Below are 18,423 nucleotides of genomic sequence, written 5' to 3' on the forward strand. Positions count from 1 at the left end.
GCCCCGTTAAAACAATGAAACACATATAGGAAACTCGTATAAAACCGGGTATTCGAGTTTCTAGCTTTATAGTAATTCGATTTATGAATTAAATTTTGTAATCGAAATTGTATCCATTGAATGCCTTCGCAACGAACATGAAATAATAAAAATGGAATTGAAAGGTTCCGATAATATCCGGTAAATGAACAATGAAACAAAAGCCGTCCTCTTTCGGCTTTCACAAACCTCTAGCTTCCTCTACTGTCAGCCACGAAGAAAATTTCGTTCTACGAAGCTTAACGGTGGGTGGTTCTCTACCCGGAGAAACTCGAGCAACTAGGCGACGATTTTTACTGCCGTTCGATTACGAGGAACGGCCGAGGGGAACGGTCACAACCTGGCCACGAAATTATGTAACTCTTCCTGGCCGACAAGGCGCGGGCAATCGAGCGTAGTCGTATCGCGGATCTACGACCGCCACGGAACCATTTTCATTTCGATACCAACGATCCAATCGGCGAATAATAAAACAAACCTTTCCTTCCACGACGTGCCGCAAAAGCAAAAAACCGCTATTATTGGTCGATTCTGTAGCCAATTGCAGTTTCTGATAATTTTGCTTTCCTTGACGCGCGGTCGATCGGCCAAATTGCGTTGCTATTTTGTCAACCTTCGTTCCAGATCACGTATTATATATCATAATAATGATCGCGTTTGTGATCGATGGCTAAGGTGAATTATCGATCATTTCGTAAAAATGTGGTTGTGAGGTGAAGCAGATTGTAGACTTTTTGGAGAATGATTCGAGGGAAGTTGATAGATACGATGGACGATTCTCTTCGTTCTTCGAACGATACATTACAGGACAATGTGATAGTCATTTCCGATACTCGACGTAAGCATCGTTGAGAATTGAAATAGCTTTCGGAATGAATTTTTGCGGATATCTCAAACTTGGTGGATTTTTAACACGTGCCTCTCGCTTGTCTATCAAACTATCTTCTCGATAAAAGGTTCTCTATAATTTTAAAATTTTGCCCCAGATTAGTTTTTCATCATACTGTACCGAACCTCCCCTTCTCCTTCCCTTTTATAAAATACAAACTCATCTTCGTAAAAATTACTGCATACAAAGAGTCTAAAGAGAGAAGAAAAAAACATCCCTCAAAGAATCTAATCGCGTGGAAAAATGCACGTACAACGAAACACGAAAATATTCATATAATATCTGTCCAAACAGCGAAATGATCAAAGCTTTCGAAACACGAACGAACCTTGGAAAAAGCGTGGTATAACGGACGAGTAAACTGGAATCGATACAGATTTTTAGAAATCAATGCCGATACCTGGAGCAACAGTCTCTAGAGCACACGGGGGTCTAGCTGGCAAGAGTAACTCACGATCGGACGCTTTCTCCCAGATGATCTCATCGCGTGGCATTTCAAACGTTGAGCATCAAAGTAATTCTTCAAGACGTTCACCCTCGCCTTTCCAGTTCTATTCGATTAAAGCAAACTAACGTAAAGCAACCTGCAATACTATCATGACTTTACATGTACGGTAGAACTTCATTTATTTCAACGAAATTTTAATCAGTGCTTAAATGAACTCCAGCTGGTTCAATCTACTTGAAACTTCATTTTCCTCAGAGACGAAGCGTGGTACGAGGGAAACGTATCTTGCATTTTCGACTTATTTCCACACGTAGAATAACCTCCTGTCGATTGCTCGTTTTCCTTCAATTCGAAATTAGCCAAATTCGACTATACTTGAGAAACGTTCTCGATAATCTCGAACGAGAAGCGTGCCACGAAAAAAACGTCACTTTATATTTCCGACTTACTTTTTTTTTTACTAGAATCACCTTGCCGATCGTACCGTGATTACTCGGCCGCCTATATACCGTAGACGTACTATACATTTGTCCTCGTATAAGTTCATATAAACGGATTTCTACCATAATATACGTTTAGTCGAAGCGGTTCGTTCGTGTTATGTAAATGAGGGGTGGGACGAGCGTACCCCAGAGGGTATGTGTCGTTTGGCTTTCGTTGAACGTCCACCACGAGGGGAGAAAACGAGATAGAGATTCCAGGGTTCAGGATGCTTTTGTCGGTCGGCACAGCCTATCTGCCGTCGAATCTCGCGCCCGACATCGCGGGATAAAATACACGGACGCGGACTCTGGTAAAAGGAGGTGTGGTTATGGTCGGAGCTGGTCGACCTCGTTTAGGACCGGTAAAGGCATAACACGAATACACGAACGGACTGACGCACGTAAGTACAACTACAAATCGACTGGCGGCTGCCTCGACGCGTTTCAACCTTAGAACACGCGCTTTGCGTGCGGTTTCTCCGTTGTTCGTAATGCAAGAGAACGGCTATTGTGAGAAATACGTTCGAATCGGACGCGAAGCTTGGTTGGAGATGTCCGATAGGATAGTTGCACTACCAGATTGGAACGACAAACTAAAAGCTTGATAGTCGCGGAAGAGAAGACTCGTGCAACGATGGAAAAGAACACGCTTTCATTCATGCCACCTTGCCCGGAACGCCGCGACCTTCGATGCGTGATTGACTGACATTTCGAGCAATCGCGGGAATTCATTTGCATAGCAGGAAATTCTGCTTCGTTTACTTCGTAGTTCTGATGCCGCGGGCTCTTCGTTCGCGTTTGATATAACAAGCGTGTCCTTTCGCGCGGTAAAATCGAAGGCAGACGTTTGAACTCATTAAGAGAGCGTTATATAGCAATGTATCCTTCTTTGTTAATTATCCATACGTTTTCAATATAATTTCGTGGAGGAAGAATCTGGTGTTACGTGTTATACATACGTAACTCATGAAAGTATAATATAGAAATGTATGTGCAGAGAGTACCTATAAGTCTATTATAGAAGACTTTTATGAATATATTACGCGTATTATGTAAATGTATTTGAAACTTCGTTAGAACTGTAACGAGACTCGATTATCATGATTAACGATAAATGCATAATTGTTTTAGAAATTTATTTCCCCCGATAACTGTTCAGGAAACTCTTTCTGACTCGTGATCGGTTAGCAAAGCGCTAGCAAATTGCTTTAGAGAAAATAATCGATAACGAGAAGAATGAAGAGTGCTCGACCGCAGATTTACGTTAAACGGTTTACGAGGAGACTACGTGACTGAAGTTTGCGGCCACGAAAAACTGTACACGGTTTAACAACGGTTTCCAACGCGTGAATTACTGTTAGGCATTAGGGGAACCGCGAGACTATGCGGCGTTGATTGCCAGCTGGAAAGAAGAAACAACTTCCCGTTCCAGCGAAATGTCTCTTGTCGTTTTAATTTCCCGGTAGAAATGTAAATTCCATAAAGGCGAACGCACGATAAACATCGCGGCCGTGATTCACTCCGTCGAACCAGTGTCGAACTGTTTTCGGAAAGGAAATGGAGAAAATTATCGCGCGCGCGAAAAGTAATATTCGACGACGACTGTACACGATTCTTTGTGTTTTCTTCGTATTTTCTTTTTTTTACAAGTTATAAAGCTGTATCGATACCGCGTTATATCGTCTTAAATTAGCGAGCATATGTAATTTATGTAGCACGATCAAAAATCGCATCGTATCCACAGTGTTGTTAAACGGATAAATATTTATGCAACACACCGCGATCGAACGTAACTTCATTTGCAGCGATGGCATCGCGGCGTGTTCCGCTCAAAAGCTCTTTGTTTTTACTAATTATGTTGAATTCCCTGTGGCAGGACGAGCAAAGGTTCAATTGCAACGGAATAGCCGCGGACGGTAATCGAGTTTATTGTGTGTAAATTCGACCCAGAGAATAATATTGACCGAAAGAATCCCAGTTCCAACGAATCGCAATAAATATATTAAGATAGGGTTATTTGTGTCACCTAAGCTTTAACATTTTGAAATTCAATCTCGAACGTTACACGGAATAGTTGGCTCGCGATTGCTTGTGATTCGCGCTTTTAAATTCTTCGTTCGGAGCATCGATCTTTTTAAATAAAAGCATCGCTAACGATACCGGCATACTAAGTGTCACCTTGAAGCGCCCCGAAGGAATTTAGCCGGTCGCAAACCGCACCACGGCAGTACAAGCCTCGTCTGCGATGCAAAGTGTGCAGCTGCAGTCAACGCTTGGCGCCGATTCAGCCGATTATTCGGTTTCGATGCTTGAAAGGCTCTGACGATTATAGTCGTTCGTAGCCAATTTTCAAGATTTAGATTCGTCGTCCTTTCGAATTCGTGATTTGTAAGCGGTCAGATAGTTGAAACGTGATATTCGCACACACCGAGTTTCCTATTTCCGGACGACATACTCGTAAACTTTCAGTTTCGAAAAATACCTTCTTCGGTAAATGGAATAACGCGTTGCGAAGTGTGTCAGCTTCTCGAGACTATTGTGCAACGAGGATTCTATTGTCCGTTCCATCTCAGAGCGTTCTTTATCCCCGAAAAGCGGCAATTAGAAAGTTAACGCGGTTAGTTATCACACTGTATACATCGTTATAAAGACGACGCGCGAAGTTGTTTCGCGATACACGGTTGACGAGCCACGAGGAACACCGGGGCCGATTACGCTCGCCCGAAGCAGCGGAATAAATTGCCACAGGATACCCGCTACAAATTGCGAATCACCGCGTTATTGCTTAATTGTTGTTTCGAATTAGGGGCTTTCGGTGATTCTGTAATCAGCGGACAAGCGGCGGCATGTCCGTGCAATTACGAATGACGATATCGGTCAACCCGTAATTCGGATAACAATTCCCCATCGCGTTAACCGGTTGAAAAGTTGCGTCGCACGTTTCAAGTAGGAAGTCAGGTTCTACAACCTCGTCTAGATCAGTCAACTTACAGGAATTTGAACAGTTCACATTTTACAAGCTTCAACCTGTTACTTACTTGAAATATCCTTGAAACTTCGTAACACTCGTTTACTTTGATCAATCCGACTTCAAGTTGCTTGTATTCAAACGATTGCCAACTTCATTACGATTTTGTTATCGAAATACTTGTAATACTTTCTCATAGCCACTGCATATAAATTTAATTTCTATTAAATATACTCGTGTATTTTTCGTACGATGACCGATAATTCTTCCCTCATAAAATTACTAAAATTTAAACGGTCCCGAGCTTAATCTAACATTTGAGAAACCCGAGCGACTTAAATAGATTTAACTTGTGCAAGCTGAAAGTGGCTCTATGTACACAATATACAAGTTGATTTCCGGGAAAGGCGCGGGTGTCTGGCTTTCGAACTTGGGTCCATTTTTCATCCCGAGAAAGTTTTGCGTGCCCTATCGCGAAAACGTAGAGCCTGCGACACCGCGAAGAGCAGTGTCCCGCGTTTGTTTAAGCGCGTACGTTATCTCGTCGTCGTAACGCGCGGTTACTAACGAAAGTCAAACGTAGCCAACGACACATAGCAGCGAATTGCAAACGGCGAATCCTCTTACGCGCGTGCGACTACTTATCTGTTCCCTAGATCGTGTATCGCGATGCTGCAGCGCGAGCAGCGCTTTCCTTGAAAGCAGCCAGCTGCGGGAACGATCGCGAGCCGCGCGACTCGTTCATGGATCGTTGAGAGTCTGAAAGCCAACAAAGGCCACTTTCGATCCTCGAAGCTGTTTCCACCTCGTTTCGCAGCGAGAGAGGATTGTCACACTTAAATAGATACAGAGTACGTTCGTGCAGTTTCTTGTAATTAGAGTACCTTGCTTTAATTCTAATCGCTAGATTAGCAATGTTTATGCAAATTCATGCTCTTACGGGTATAATTAAGCTTTCTGGTCCACTCGTTTCTTCTTCGCCTTTGTATTTTACAGATACTTTCTTCTTATATTTTCCAATATATTATACATTCGTGAATAGCGTAAAATTTAAATATACTGGCTACTAAATTCGAAGACTTTTGATTCTAATCGCGGAAGTGCATTGAATATGATATAAATTGTGTAAAGGCAAAGGGTCACAGGTCTCACGCATACGCTACACATTCTTGCCACGTGTAATCTAATTTCCGCGTAGCGCCAGGCATACCGAATATCCACGTGAATTCTTCGAATTACTCCCTATAGATATCCTATCATAAAAATCTGTTATGTTCATCATCCGCTCATCATGCACGAGAATTCGATCGTTCCTACAGATACACTCTCGTCTATAATTGTTAGAACACCCGATAATTTCGTGCAGGTGTGATATTTAATCCCGAATATCAGGGAAACGATTAATTGGCCGGAATTGTGTATTCGTGCAAAATAACGACTCTGAATATGCAGAAAATATTTGCAAAAAATATTTTCCAAGAGTTATAGGAAACATTGAATCAATCGTATATCGATGCGATGCAATTCGTTGATTTACATATCATTGTGGAAATTTTATGCGTATTCTGCGAATTTTCGTATCATCGTATTTTCCATAAACGCATAAAAAGCCTCGGTCTAATGATAAAACATTCTAATCCGTGTTTCTAAGCCGCATGTGGTATCGTAAATTTAGAATGAAACGCATTGCGATGTTCTTTGTTTCTACGACGAGGAGAGATCGCGTTGGACAGCTCGATAAGGGAAGCAACCTCGTTAATTGGTTACGATGGAAGATAATTCTCTGTGTTTTGCGTCGATCCGCTGTTTAATTCTCATCGCCAGATATTTTTTAACTAAAAACTCGGGGTCAGCGCTGCACGTATCCGGTAATTAATCGGGCGTAATCAATCGAGCCCGGACGAAAGTTCCACGCGTTTGTATTTTAATTTTATCGGGTACGAGTTCGAATACATGGAACCAATTGATCGTCGATATAATTCCCCCTCCCCCTTTTATTCGCATACAGGTAACCGCTTCTCCTGTCGTATTTTTACCGCATTCGACCGTTGATTTCACGTTTCTGCAAATTTTTGGCGATTTCCGATTGCAAACTAGCACAAACGAGCGAACCTTTTGTTCCGGATCGACACAATTATTCCCCCAAGCTATTTTTTTCCTTTCTTCTCCATCTCAGATTCGAATTCACCGACGAAACAACGACGTTTTAATTCCGCGATTAATTGACCATTCAAGCGTGCCAAGGTTTCTCGGTTTTTATTCACGGCACAACAAAAGGGTATCGCCGGGCCGAATATCCTTCATCGAGCAGAGCTGCTAGTGTTTTAAAGCTTTCGCGTAATTCGTGCAGCCGGGTATAAAGCGAATCGATAGAAACTTGTTTCTTAACGTTAAATCTTTGATAAATGCAACACTTCGGTATAAATACGACGTCCGAAAGTCGTGCTATGGAAAGTTCGGTGCTCCAAGTCTAAAGAGCGCAAAACGCAAAGCTCAAAACACGACGTCCGTGTGATCGATTCAACTGCTAGTTTCAAGAGTTAAGTTTTCGACATATTCGGCATGTCGAGGCTTGTAAAATACTCGAGTGCTATATAAACTAAATATCGAATCTCTAAAAAATAGCAGATGCTCTCGCTCGTAGACTCTGGAATCTCCGATTCTAAACAGGTAACATTCGACGTTCCACGAGGGAACTCTTTGGTCCGCCTCGATTCGAGGAACGCTGGAATGTTTTTTTTTCGTCTCGACCCGGGGCCGAATAAATCTTCGTCGCTTCTTATTCCCGTAGGAACGGCGCCATAGCCGCGCGATAAATCCGTTCGAGCTTCAAGATCACCGGCAGATCTCGTGGAACCGCGGCCAATCCGAAATGGCTAATAAGTTTCCAGAGGGGACTGGTTCGCGGGAAACACGGTATCTCGCTCTTTTAATCAGCCTGCGCGCCACCAGGCACCAGTCTCGGTGGCTTTTGCCCAAGAATCTCCTTCTCTGTGTGTTCTCTCGGTTGCTGCATGTTTTGCTTACCAATTCCCAAACGTTGCGACATTATAGTCCGACGATATTTATGTCCGGGATCGAGCAAAGCGACAGAAGAATCGATCTGAGCATTCGTAGAATTTCGGTCGCCTTGAGGGTACTACGAGGATAAATGAACTTTCTTCAATGCATTTTAGTGTCACGCGCGGACTTTGAGAAATTGCTTCTTCCGGTGTTGTAGAAAATTAATATGAAATATCGACCGGGTTAAGGTAAAGTTTTTGTCAGATTTTTAATACACGACGCTCGACTGTTGCTCTCTTGGGTATATTAGAAAATTATCGCTTTTGTTTCGTTAACGATTCGTGCATGATAGAGAGAATGGTGGAGTTAAACACCAGCGAATTTAATATTAACCGACGGGGCAGGCTCATAATAATTACGGCGAGGAGAATTTCCAGACTCGTACTAACTCGAAAGTTTCTTTCCGGAGCGCTTCGTAATTAATGGAACGTTAACACTTGATCCTTTCGTGCTAATGACGACTCGCGCAGGTAACTGTACTTGCGGCCTATTCCTCTCGCGCTCGAACGCTTAACAAATATGTATCATCGTAAAACGCCGTGCGCTGTTTTCTATTAACCTAAGCGAGATGCCTCTTATAACTTTGATATATTATTTGGGTCACTGTTTCCACTCTTACGCCGAGACGCGCGATCTGAAACCTTGGCTAGGAATTAACGCTTTTAAATTAACGGCTTGCGTAGCTTACAGTTCCACGATAGATCTATAAACCATGTTTTCACGATTAATCTATTCGTAGGCGAATCGAAACCTCTTTCTAACGGTTTATGATGTCGATTTATTCTCCATTGTCACGCATTAACGTTGGCAGCTGTTAGTCGATGGCGCGAATAATAATTTGTTTTGTCTCGGTGTGCCGCCGTGCGTTCCCTTATTGTCGTGAGAAGGGAAACACTGTTTGGGTGCGACTCCCACGAACCACGGATTCTCGACGCCTGTTTCGTCGTTCCGCAAAATTGATCGCCTAGCTTGCTTTCCACGCGTTTCTTCTCTTACGCGAATTTCATGAACGTTCGCCGCTCTCCTCGAAAATCAAGCTTACCATCGTGCGTTTTCACGAATATACGTATTGTTTGTAGAACAAAATCGACGATTATACACTGTAGACTGTAAACAACTTGTTGGATGCTGGTTCGTTTCGTCATTATCGGAAATAACGAGGTAGAACGTATTAAACCTTGGAATTTCCTTTCATAATTACAACGTTGAAACACAGCATTCGAAAAATTAAATTAACGTAACGTAACGTAAATAAAACGTTGTGTTAACGATACGTTGTCTTTTAATAAGTTGTCAAGCAGAGAAGCTGCTTATTATGTTGATTACAGGACTGATCATTTTTGTAGGATACAGAACAGAAAACATGGTTCGAAACAATACGACGGCGTGGATCGAGTTTGTTTCCTCGGCTGTTCTTGGGCCGCGTCATCTTTATGGAATGTCTCGGCAAGGTCTGCCTTTCTGACTTTGTGGCCGCGACGAAGAAAAGAGAGTCCGGTGGCCGCGTCGTGGTTGGCCCGTGGAGCGGTCGTGCAACGAACGAACAGCGTCGTCCCTAGACATCAAAGAGAGGAACTGCTTCGTAAATCATGCTCCGGTCAAAGTACGGAAGCGTGAAGTTTTACAAACGAGAGATAGCTGTATCTGCTTATTGACGTGCATCCGACTCGATCCACCCGTGGTATTTAACATTTTGCCCTCGTTGCAGTCGCTCCTTTTCGCGATTTCCTTGAATAGCATCGAGATACGAGGCCGTTGAACACAAATTTTTGATTGAAAATTCCTGTGTTTACGTCGTTTAATTGTGACGCGCGTAATTCCGATGAAGCCTCGAAGCCAAGAAAGATGGACGTGTCACATTCCAACGATGTTCTTTGCCAATACTGATTATCATTCAGCGTATCATTATCATTCGTTAACAATAAGAAGCTCGGAGCGTGTTCGAGAAGAATCGCTTTAATCTCCTTCATCGATTTCGTCCCACTCGCCGTATGATAGATACTACCGTGTAACGCGATACTAACTCAAATACAATAGGCAAGTAGAAACATTCAGAGGTTTTGAATAATACTTTCGTAAAATCCGATCAGCGTCGAGCGCACCGAGAGTCGGAGAGGGTGTTAGAGTGAAAGGCGACCAATCGCGAACTGATCGAAAGAATTCGCTGTTCTTCATGCATAATAGATATACGAGGCGAGGATGACGATAGAGGTTTTTGTTTGCAAATTCGTGCTTCGTCTCTGTCTGTCATTGTTCTATAGTTGGCAGCGTGGCAATGAACGAGACCGAGTTTCATCGAGGCGCATGTAGCGCGCCAAGAATTTGAAATGATTTTGGCACGAGAGGGTCGACGACCCGTTCAACTGGCGAGGATAGAGTCCGTGAAGAGATCGATTCACGAACCTGTTTACGGGCCACGCCGTGAGAGGTCTCGTTATACGAGGCCTCGTGAAAGATTCCTTCGGTTTCCTACGTTCCAAAGGTCCCGCCATCCGTTCTCTCTACTTTCTCTTATTCGTCATCCTACTCTACGAGTTTCCATTTTACCTCTTCTTCCTCTTTCTAGAGGAAGTCTGCAAGATTATTTGATTTATTATCTGAAACTTACTACTTGAAACTCGAAACTAACGCAAGACAGAGACACCAAAAATTCGAAAACAGCTGCACAATTAAATTATACGCTCTTAATTAATTGAGCTATAAATTACAGGATTTTGAAATTCGCTCTATGCTTTCTTAAACCTGATTTCGCTGTTAAATCAAAAGTACTCCGAAGCGCAGCGATCTCTAGCGAGAAGCAACGTTGGCCAGGATATCATAAAAATCCGTGTTATTTCATCAAGTAGAAAAAGCGGATTGTTGTTCGCGCGTCCATGTGATTCGAGCGATTGGGTCGCCAAGACAGGATCCAAGAACGCCGATGGAACGCGTCTCGGTCTTGAACGTGATCTTGAGAGAAACACGGTCGAACGCAGGCTCGTGCATGCGTCATTAATTCGCTGCAATTGACAGGCCTGTTTCGCGGCAACGGAACCGTTCTAGCTGATCGTTCAGCAGGAAGATAATCCTGGTCGCGTTGGTCAGGAACGCGTAACCTGTCCCCGTCACCTTTAATTTTTCTTCGAGGCCTCGGCAGATGCGGCGGCATCCACGAGACTGCTACGGAGAAATGGAGCAAAAATTTCCTTGAAATTGATTGAGCGAGGTTGTTACGACTTTCCGAGCACGCCAGGCATACCGCAGCCTCCGTGTCGTGGATAAGTTATCGTCCTCGGTTTCAGCGTCGATATTTCTACCGTCACTAAATATTTCCCGGGGATTTAGGTGCCTAAGGTTGTTATATCTTGGCTCTTTTCTTCGTTTACATTCTATTTTTGAGCTTGATTTAATCTGCAGCCGATGGGGCGTTTTCGAAATCGAGCCCACGATGGAACGAATGGCTTTGGAATATTTAACAGAAACTGTCGTATAAATCACTGGTGTTCATTCTATCTTGAATAAAAATTCTTTTTGAAATATCTTTCGTATATTACATTTCTTTAGGTAAAATCACCTGTTTACAATTTTTTCCGACATATTTTGAAATAAAATTTCTTCTGAAAATATTCCCCTTACGGTATTCTGTTCAGGTAAAACGATTTATCTACCGCTTTTCTCATTTCTCGTGATATTTTGAAATATTTCGAGACCGATACGTTTCTTTCCTTTTAAACGATGCTGTAACGTCCTACGTGATTTTTAAGAACGTAGAAATACTCTAGTTTATTTGTCTTGAACGATATTCACATGGTTTTACCAGTTTATAACATCCTATGTATCATCGACCAAGACAGATATTCCTGAATTAACAGTTGAAACGCAGATAGAATATTTTATCGTACTAGGTATGATCGTTATTCGTGTTTAACGTGTACGTTTAAAAGTATAAATTAAATAGGATTTCACCTGTATTTCACATCAAAACGTTGTGTCTCACTTTCTTTAATTAATTGCCACATTAATAATACATTTCCTGTCTCTGCGTGTACTCGGATAATTATATAGGTTGTTACAAAACAGACATTTCCTAGAATTTAACGAAGACAAACAAACACGGAACTATTCCGATTATCGATTTTTATTAAACGATCGTGAAATTTTTGAAATTTAATCGATCTAACCGAGGACAGTTATTCAGGCCACCCTTAGGAAATCAGCAGCTACACAAACTTTTTGAAATTTAATAACGCAAAGGCAATTTCGAATTTAGTTAAAACAATTAAGCTACTTCATGCCAGTAGCCTTCAAACAACGAAAGATTAATCCGCAGATTATCTGTCGCCAAAGTAGCAAAGCCGTTAAAGTTCTCAGGTGGTCGCATCGGTCCGGAAACGAAGTTTAACGAAGACGTTCGTTGGAACGTCCTCTCCCCGCGAAGAAGTCCTCGATGGACGGGATTCCAGCGCGCGGATGGAACGCAGGGGATGTAACGGATCATCGAGATTGGAAACGGTACTTTATTCCTGGCCTGGGTCTGCTTGCAGCTCTCGTGCATGTTAATGCGGCACCGCGGTGTCACTACGGTTCTTTGTCCTTGACGGGTCGTGTCGCGCGCGTTTACGCGCTCGATCGTTCATCCTTCGGGATTAGACTGGTCGTGGGAACCTGTTTGAGGAATTCATGGCGGATTCCGGCGCCCGAGAACTCGTCCGGGTAAAACACGCTGTACCACGAAACCTGTGACGTAATGATAGTTGGTCGATCATAGAAGCCGACCTTGATTTCTCTTTTTCTGCCAACGAAGTCGTCCCTGCTATTAGAGTAGCGGTGAGTAGCGGTAGCTGCAGTTACTTTCGGATTGATGGACGTCGAGAAGGCTAGGAGCTAAGATCGTCGAGATTCGGACGAGCGTTCAAGATCGAAGAGAATCTGCAACTACGAGGAATCGTTATTCTTTGGAATGAACGCGAGTATAGTGAATAAATCGAGAGATTAACAAGCAACCGCTAATTTAGCTAGAATGCGATTTTTCGTCACGTATAATTTCACGAATCTTTCTTTTGCAAAAGAAAGGATAAAAATTGTACTTACTTTACAGAAAGATTTATCCATGAATACGGCCGCCAATTTTACGTCACGTTATACAAATCGTTACGTTACAATGTTATACGAGGCTACATTGCAGTCGCATTAATTATGAACGACACTGTACGCGAGGAAATATAGCATCGACAAGGTTAATCCGGGCGAGAGTATGCTTTCCTGTCGACAGCGGCCACCGTGAACACAATCAGGACAATTGACCCGAGCTGGTCGCTCGACTGAATAATTGCCCCGCTTCCGGTCCCGCTTTTATCCGTTGCTATCGTATTGGCCGACCCTCGACATTTGCCAGCGATACCTCGAGACTCGCACGATCGTGACGCCCCATCGCCTGGGAAGATGTTCTCGAGGAAAGGATCCCTATCATCGTTGTCGAACCCTCCTCGTCGATGGAATCGTTCGAACGAATTGAAGGAAAAACGAAGAAACACGGTACGCTCGATTTGTGCGACCAATGCGGATCAACGTGTTTCGATTCGAGGCAAAATAATAAACGGACAGGGTCGTAAAACGAGAATATTCGGTAAGAAATTTCTATTGAACGAGGGTGAATGAATTTATTCGTTTGTTAAATGCAAGTTCCGCGAGTCGGTGTTTCCTGGTTGCACAATGGTCGACGACAAACGACCATGCGATTCGTGGTCGGCGTGAACATCGATTAAGTTTCCTTCTCTCTACCTTTTCCCATTGCTTCGAACGTGACCAACGATTCACCTTGCTGATTAAACACGGTGAAGATCGAGCAGCGAAACGATGTATAGAACTTGGCTCATAGCCACATCGTAGGAAAACGCAACGATAACATAAAAGATGAATCGGTAGAGGAAATGTATCAGAGTGACGGATATATGTCATAAAAATTCATTACACAAATTGGAGATACTATTCGTTGAAATGTTTATCTCGCTATCGTTTATCGTGATTCTTGGCAAATTTATTCGAAAGACAGAGAAAAGAAATTTATAAGACAATTTCATATTCTTCCAATCGCTTGGAATTACGAAACGTTTCTCTTTTATATAAATAATACATTTTTAAATCAAAAGAGTTCACGCAACAGCTCCTTCGTCTACATTCGCACATGGCGATGGGTTTTTCCATTTTTCCTATGGTTTCCCACGAGAGAAGAACTTGTTATTCGCCTGAAAAAGTTTCGAGACGGAAGTTGGCGTGAAAGGATAAAAATCGCGAAGAAGTTGGCAGGATCTGGTGAATTTCAAACGGCTCTGGTTCGAAGCCCGGCCAAAGAAATTCCAAGACGTGACCATCGCGAGAGAAATTTTTGAAAACTAACCAACACCATAGCTTCCGACGCTTTCTCGCTGAGACGATAAACCATCCTCCCACGGAAACTTCTTATCGTTTTAAGGTCCACGGTGGGAACCGTTCTCTCGGATGGCAGGAACGTGCGATATTAACGAAGCCGATAGATTTTATTCACTAAAGATTCCAACGATACCGTCGCTCCCTTCGAACCTGCTAGTTTCAATGATACTTTAATCAAGTTCTCTTATTAAGCGTATAATAAATGTTAATGATTGTCCCACTGAATATTGGGATTTATCGACACAATGGATTAAATATTTTCGCGATCTCTACGATGTATACATTTGTACTAAATATCTTGTATATACGATAAACATTTCATTTTCAATTTCGTATAAATTTCATCAATATAATCATAGTGGTCCTGTCTTATTATAACGCTAATGAAATGTAGTATCCGTGAGCTGCTTAGGGTGCTGAGATGTCGCTGCTGGGTACGGCCGCTTTTCTTCTTATTTTTGAATCGTGGAAGAAAAATCGGAGTCCGGTCGCCGGGATTCGAACCCGGGTTCCGAACGTTCGTAACCTAAGGCGCTAACCACTGCGCTGCTGTCGTCCGACACTAGTTAGTGTCGAGTGGTGGTATTTGCTATCGAGTGTCGCCACAGGCCTTTTTTTCCACGACACTACACTCGGCCATACCTGACAATTACATCTGCCCTCAGATATATTCGTCAGCGCTAATTTCATTCGCTGAATTTCTCTAGCGAGTCCTCTAGGTCTATGAGCGTTAACACTGTGCGCTTAGGCTCGTCTTGCCTTGGTAGTTTTATCACTGGAGTTACCCGAATTCCACCATCTTGATTATTGAGATCGCGATTTCCTGGACCGTTGACGTCTAAACGCTCCCCATTACGCCAATCTCATCGTCGTCGTCTTCTCGCGCACCGTGTTTTCCTGCTCTAGATCCTAGACGAGCCCCTAAAAATATGTGGTAACTTGTATGGATCTTAGAGTAAGGGCAAGTAATGATGTTTTATTTGGAGTTAAGTTTAGTTTAGCAAGTAATACTCAATACAAAAAACTGATTACAATATCGTCGTACGTCTTATTATCATACTCGGCTCTCAACTTCCCGATTCATACACTCCGGTTCCTCCACTTACACTTTCTGACTTCTCGACTCACACTGCGACTTCTCAACTGACACACTGCGACTTCTCAACTTACATTCTGGCCGTTTTAGCATCCCTTTGTCTTTTCCTAGCACGTGTTCCGCAGACGCTCATTGCCAGGGTCACGTAGACCTTTTCTACAAAACTATACAATTGAAAGACCGACGACCCTTTTCCCCGATACTACAGAAAAATCAAAATGCCTCGTATCCCATAACAGGGCAATTTTAAAGAATAAATATGTATAGCAATACGACGAGTTAAACATCGGAGGATGTGACTCTACACAGAAAGCGACGATTATTTCGCTATCAGACAGCTATTTAACACAGTATGTGTTGAACTCGTTTCAATCTCGCTTGATAGAAAAACAAAGGCTGTGAAAAAGCTTCGGAGGTTGAAAGGGATGGTTAACGAGAGCCGGTGGGCTATATCTCCTGTAAAATAAAGCATCGCGTGTAAGAAGCTCGTGGAATATTCAGAATTAAACTCCTATTACCCCCGTGCTTCCGAAGACCGAATAATTTATTCAACTCATTCCCTGATCAAACTTTGTTGCAACGGACCGGCGTTAACAATAAAGCATCGTTTTATCGGGCAATTTATAGCCACGTCCTTCATTAAACTTCACCGAACGCTACGGACAGTTTTCCCGTAAACGTATGCGGCAAAAAGAAGGAGACGTTTAATTATCTTTTTATCCTACCCTCGAGGTTCATCGCGAGATTGCGTTTCGACTGTGCTCTCGCAAAATTTACTAGCTCCGCTATATCGTACTGCACCGTGCTGTGTTTTGTAGGAATAATCAAATTTCAACCTCGCATTAATTATCCTGATTATCCATTATCATTTTTGTGTAATTTGTTAGGAGAAGATAAATATTGAGAAGATAAATTGAAAGTTGCCAATTTTTAGAGAATTATCGTATAAAAGCACAGTAGAAAAATACGACAGTGTCGTGTCTACGTAGTGCGGTTGGTGAGCAGTTCACGAGCAAATTACAACCATCCTGTTGTGAATAGGCTCTTCGACGTGATGTTGTTGGAAGCGGTATAGAGAGGCTATAAAATTGTTCAGGTGTACAAATCTATACGTTCCAAGAGACAAAACAACGATTTGAAACGTGCAAGGGGAAATAAGATGCTCGAGACCTCGTTCAGAATTGCATTGTGTCAATTCAGTATCGTTCCTCTTATTTCTCTTGCAGAATATTTTTAACAAATTTGCAACAAATATTTTAACAATATTTTAACCAGTTGTATAGTATAGAATTTACTTCGAAGAAATTGTTACATTCACGAGACACAAGTTCTGGGTATTAACCGTTAATTCTAGACCTCTTTATTGGTCCCTTTCCTTAATTTTCTAACAAACGACTCGGTATCTCTCGCTCACGAAACCAAGTCTGAGTCGCTTCCGGCAGTTAAATCAGTCTTCTAGCAGAGACACCGTGTATATCTGGAGTAATGTCTCCCTAGAGGAGAGCACGACGTGCAGTCGTGTAGGAGGAGCGGTTCTCTCGTGCGCGATGTTGCACACGTGCAGCACGAAACTCACCGTTCACCGGCGATGCTATAGCGACGGGTTAAGAATTGGACGATTACTATTTCGCCTCTTTCCTTTCAGGGTGATGATGTAACGGGACTTTCGCTGTCGCTGCAGTGAAGCAACGATGTCCACACAATGCAACCGCTTCGTGCAGAACGCCTGGAAGAAGGAACTCTGTTCGAATTGCTTCAAGCCAAGAGAGGAACACACTTTGCCGGAAGAGACGTTCAGGTTGAACATTGGCAAGGCTCTGAACTATGTGAAGACTGATAATGTTAAGATACAGGTATTTTATTTCCTACTGAGTTACCTACTTGCTTTAGAATTTCAGTCTTTTGCATTTTATTGGTCCCGTTACAGGGACATTGATAGTGTGAAAATTGTTTCTTCTATTGTCTTCGCCGACGAATAAATCCTTTTTTATCGAAGCAAAAGTACTTCCAACACGGATGATATAATTTAAAGGAATGTCAACGATTTTACTGCCGCTTGAAAAGCAAGCCAGTAGTAGAATATTATACATACACAGTAGGTTGTCGTATACAGTACACTCTGTATAGCATACTGCGGTTTTGATTCAACGAAGACAAATCGGATTTGTATAAAATGTACTACGAACCTTAGCTAAAGTTTCTTCAGACTATGAGTTACGGAATATAAATTACATACGCGCGCGTGTGTGTATGTGTGTGTGTATGATGTCCAATATTTTACATAAGACTGTTACAGTTAACGACCTATTAAATGGCAAGTAAAAATATCATACAGCAGCAACATCGTAAAACTAGAATATCATGTGGTTTATTATATTATCGTTAGGCTAAATGATATTGCAATACATACAAGTCCCTAGAAAATATCGCTAATTTTCTGTGCCTGAGCGAAGCAGCTGCGCGGCGTAACCGGGAAACTTGGTTATTCCTTGGTCATTGATTCTAATCGAGTAACTAGAATGCTTCTGGAATGGGACTACTAATTAGTAATGATCTCTGGTACACGTGAAGAAAACAGCTTCGATGGCGAGATAAATGCGGACCACGAAATTGGCTTTCTCGAGACACGGACAAGATCAAGGGACCAGCCGCGTGGAATTAGCATTTTGCTAGCAGGTTATAGGAGCGAAAGAACCGGCGAGCAAACGACAAAATCGATTCGGGTAAACTAGCGTGGCAGGGTCCCGCTATCGTTTTCACGCATGACGTTGGGATCGAGCAGGCGGCGAGCTAAACTGTTCTACGCTCGGAAAATTGTTACGAAGTTCCGGCCACGAATCGCGGCTGCATTATGGCAGCGGCATCAAGTTCGTAAAACTGGGTCGTTCGAGCAAAGGACCGTCGTGCACTGTCGTTCGTCGGGAATTCCTGGCTGCCGCTGGTAAGAAAAAGAGGGAATTTATGTGTAACCATGCGGATCGTAATACGTGGCGATGTCCAACGAGCTTTTTACCCGCGGATCGCATTCGC

General features: G+C 42.7%; 1 protein-coding gene across 5 annotated transcripts in view; it reads left to right on the plus strand.

Moving 5' to 3' along the window:
- Nucleotides 1–18,423, plus strand: part of LOC117230822 (serine-rich adhesin for platelets) — a 65,175-nt gene that overhangs the window by 33,195 nt on the left and 13,557 nt on the right. For 3 of the 5 annotated variants that reach the window (XM_033488667.1, XM_033488670.1, XM_033488671.1), the window contains exon 2: nucleotides 17,039–17,246. In XM_033488667.1, the coding sequence (XP_033344558.1) occupies nucleotides 17,085–17,246 (162 nt within the window). In that variant the 5' untranslated portion in view covers nucleotides 17,039–17,084. Of the gene's footprint in view, nucleotides 1–13,091; nucleotides 13,105–13,475; nucleotides 13,495–17,038; nucleotides 17,247–18,423 lie in introns of those variants that run through there. The other 2 variants (XM_033488668.1, XM_033488669.1) reach the window with 2 other exon arrangements.

This window comes from Bombus vosnesenskii, unplaced genomic scaffold, assembly GCF_011952255.1.
Source record: "Bombus vosnesenskii isolate JDL3184/JDL3185 unplaced genomic scaffold, Bvos_JDL3184-5_v1.1 scf7180000013267, whole genome shotgun sequence".
NCBI lineage: Eukaryota > Metazoa > Arthropoda > Insecta > Hymenoptera > Apidae > Bombus > Bombus vosnesenskii.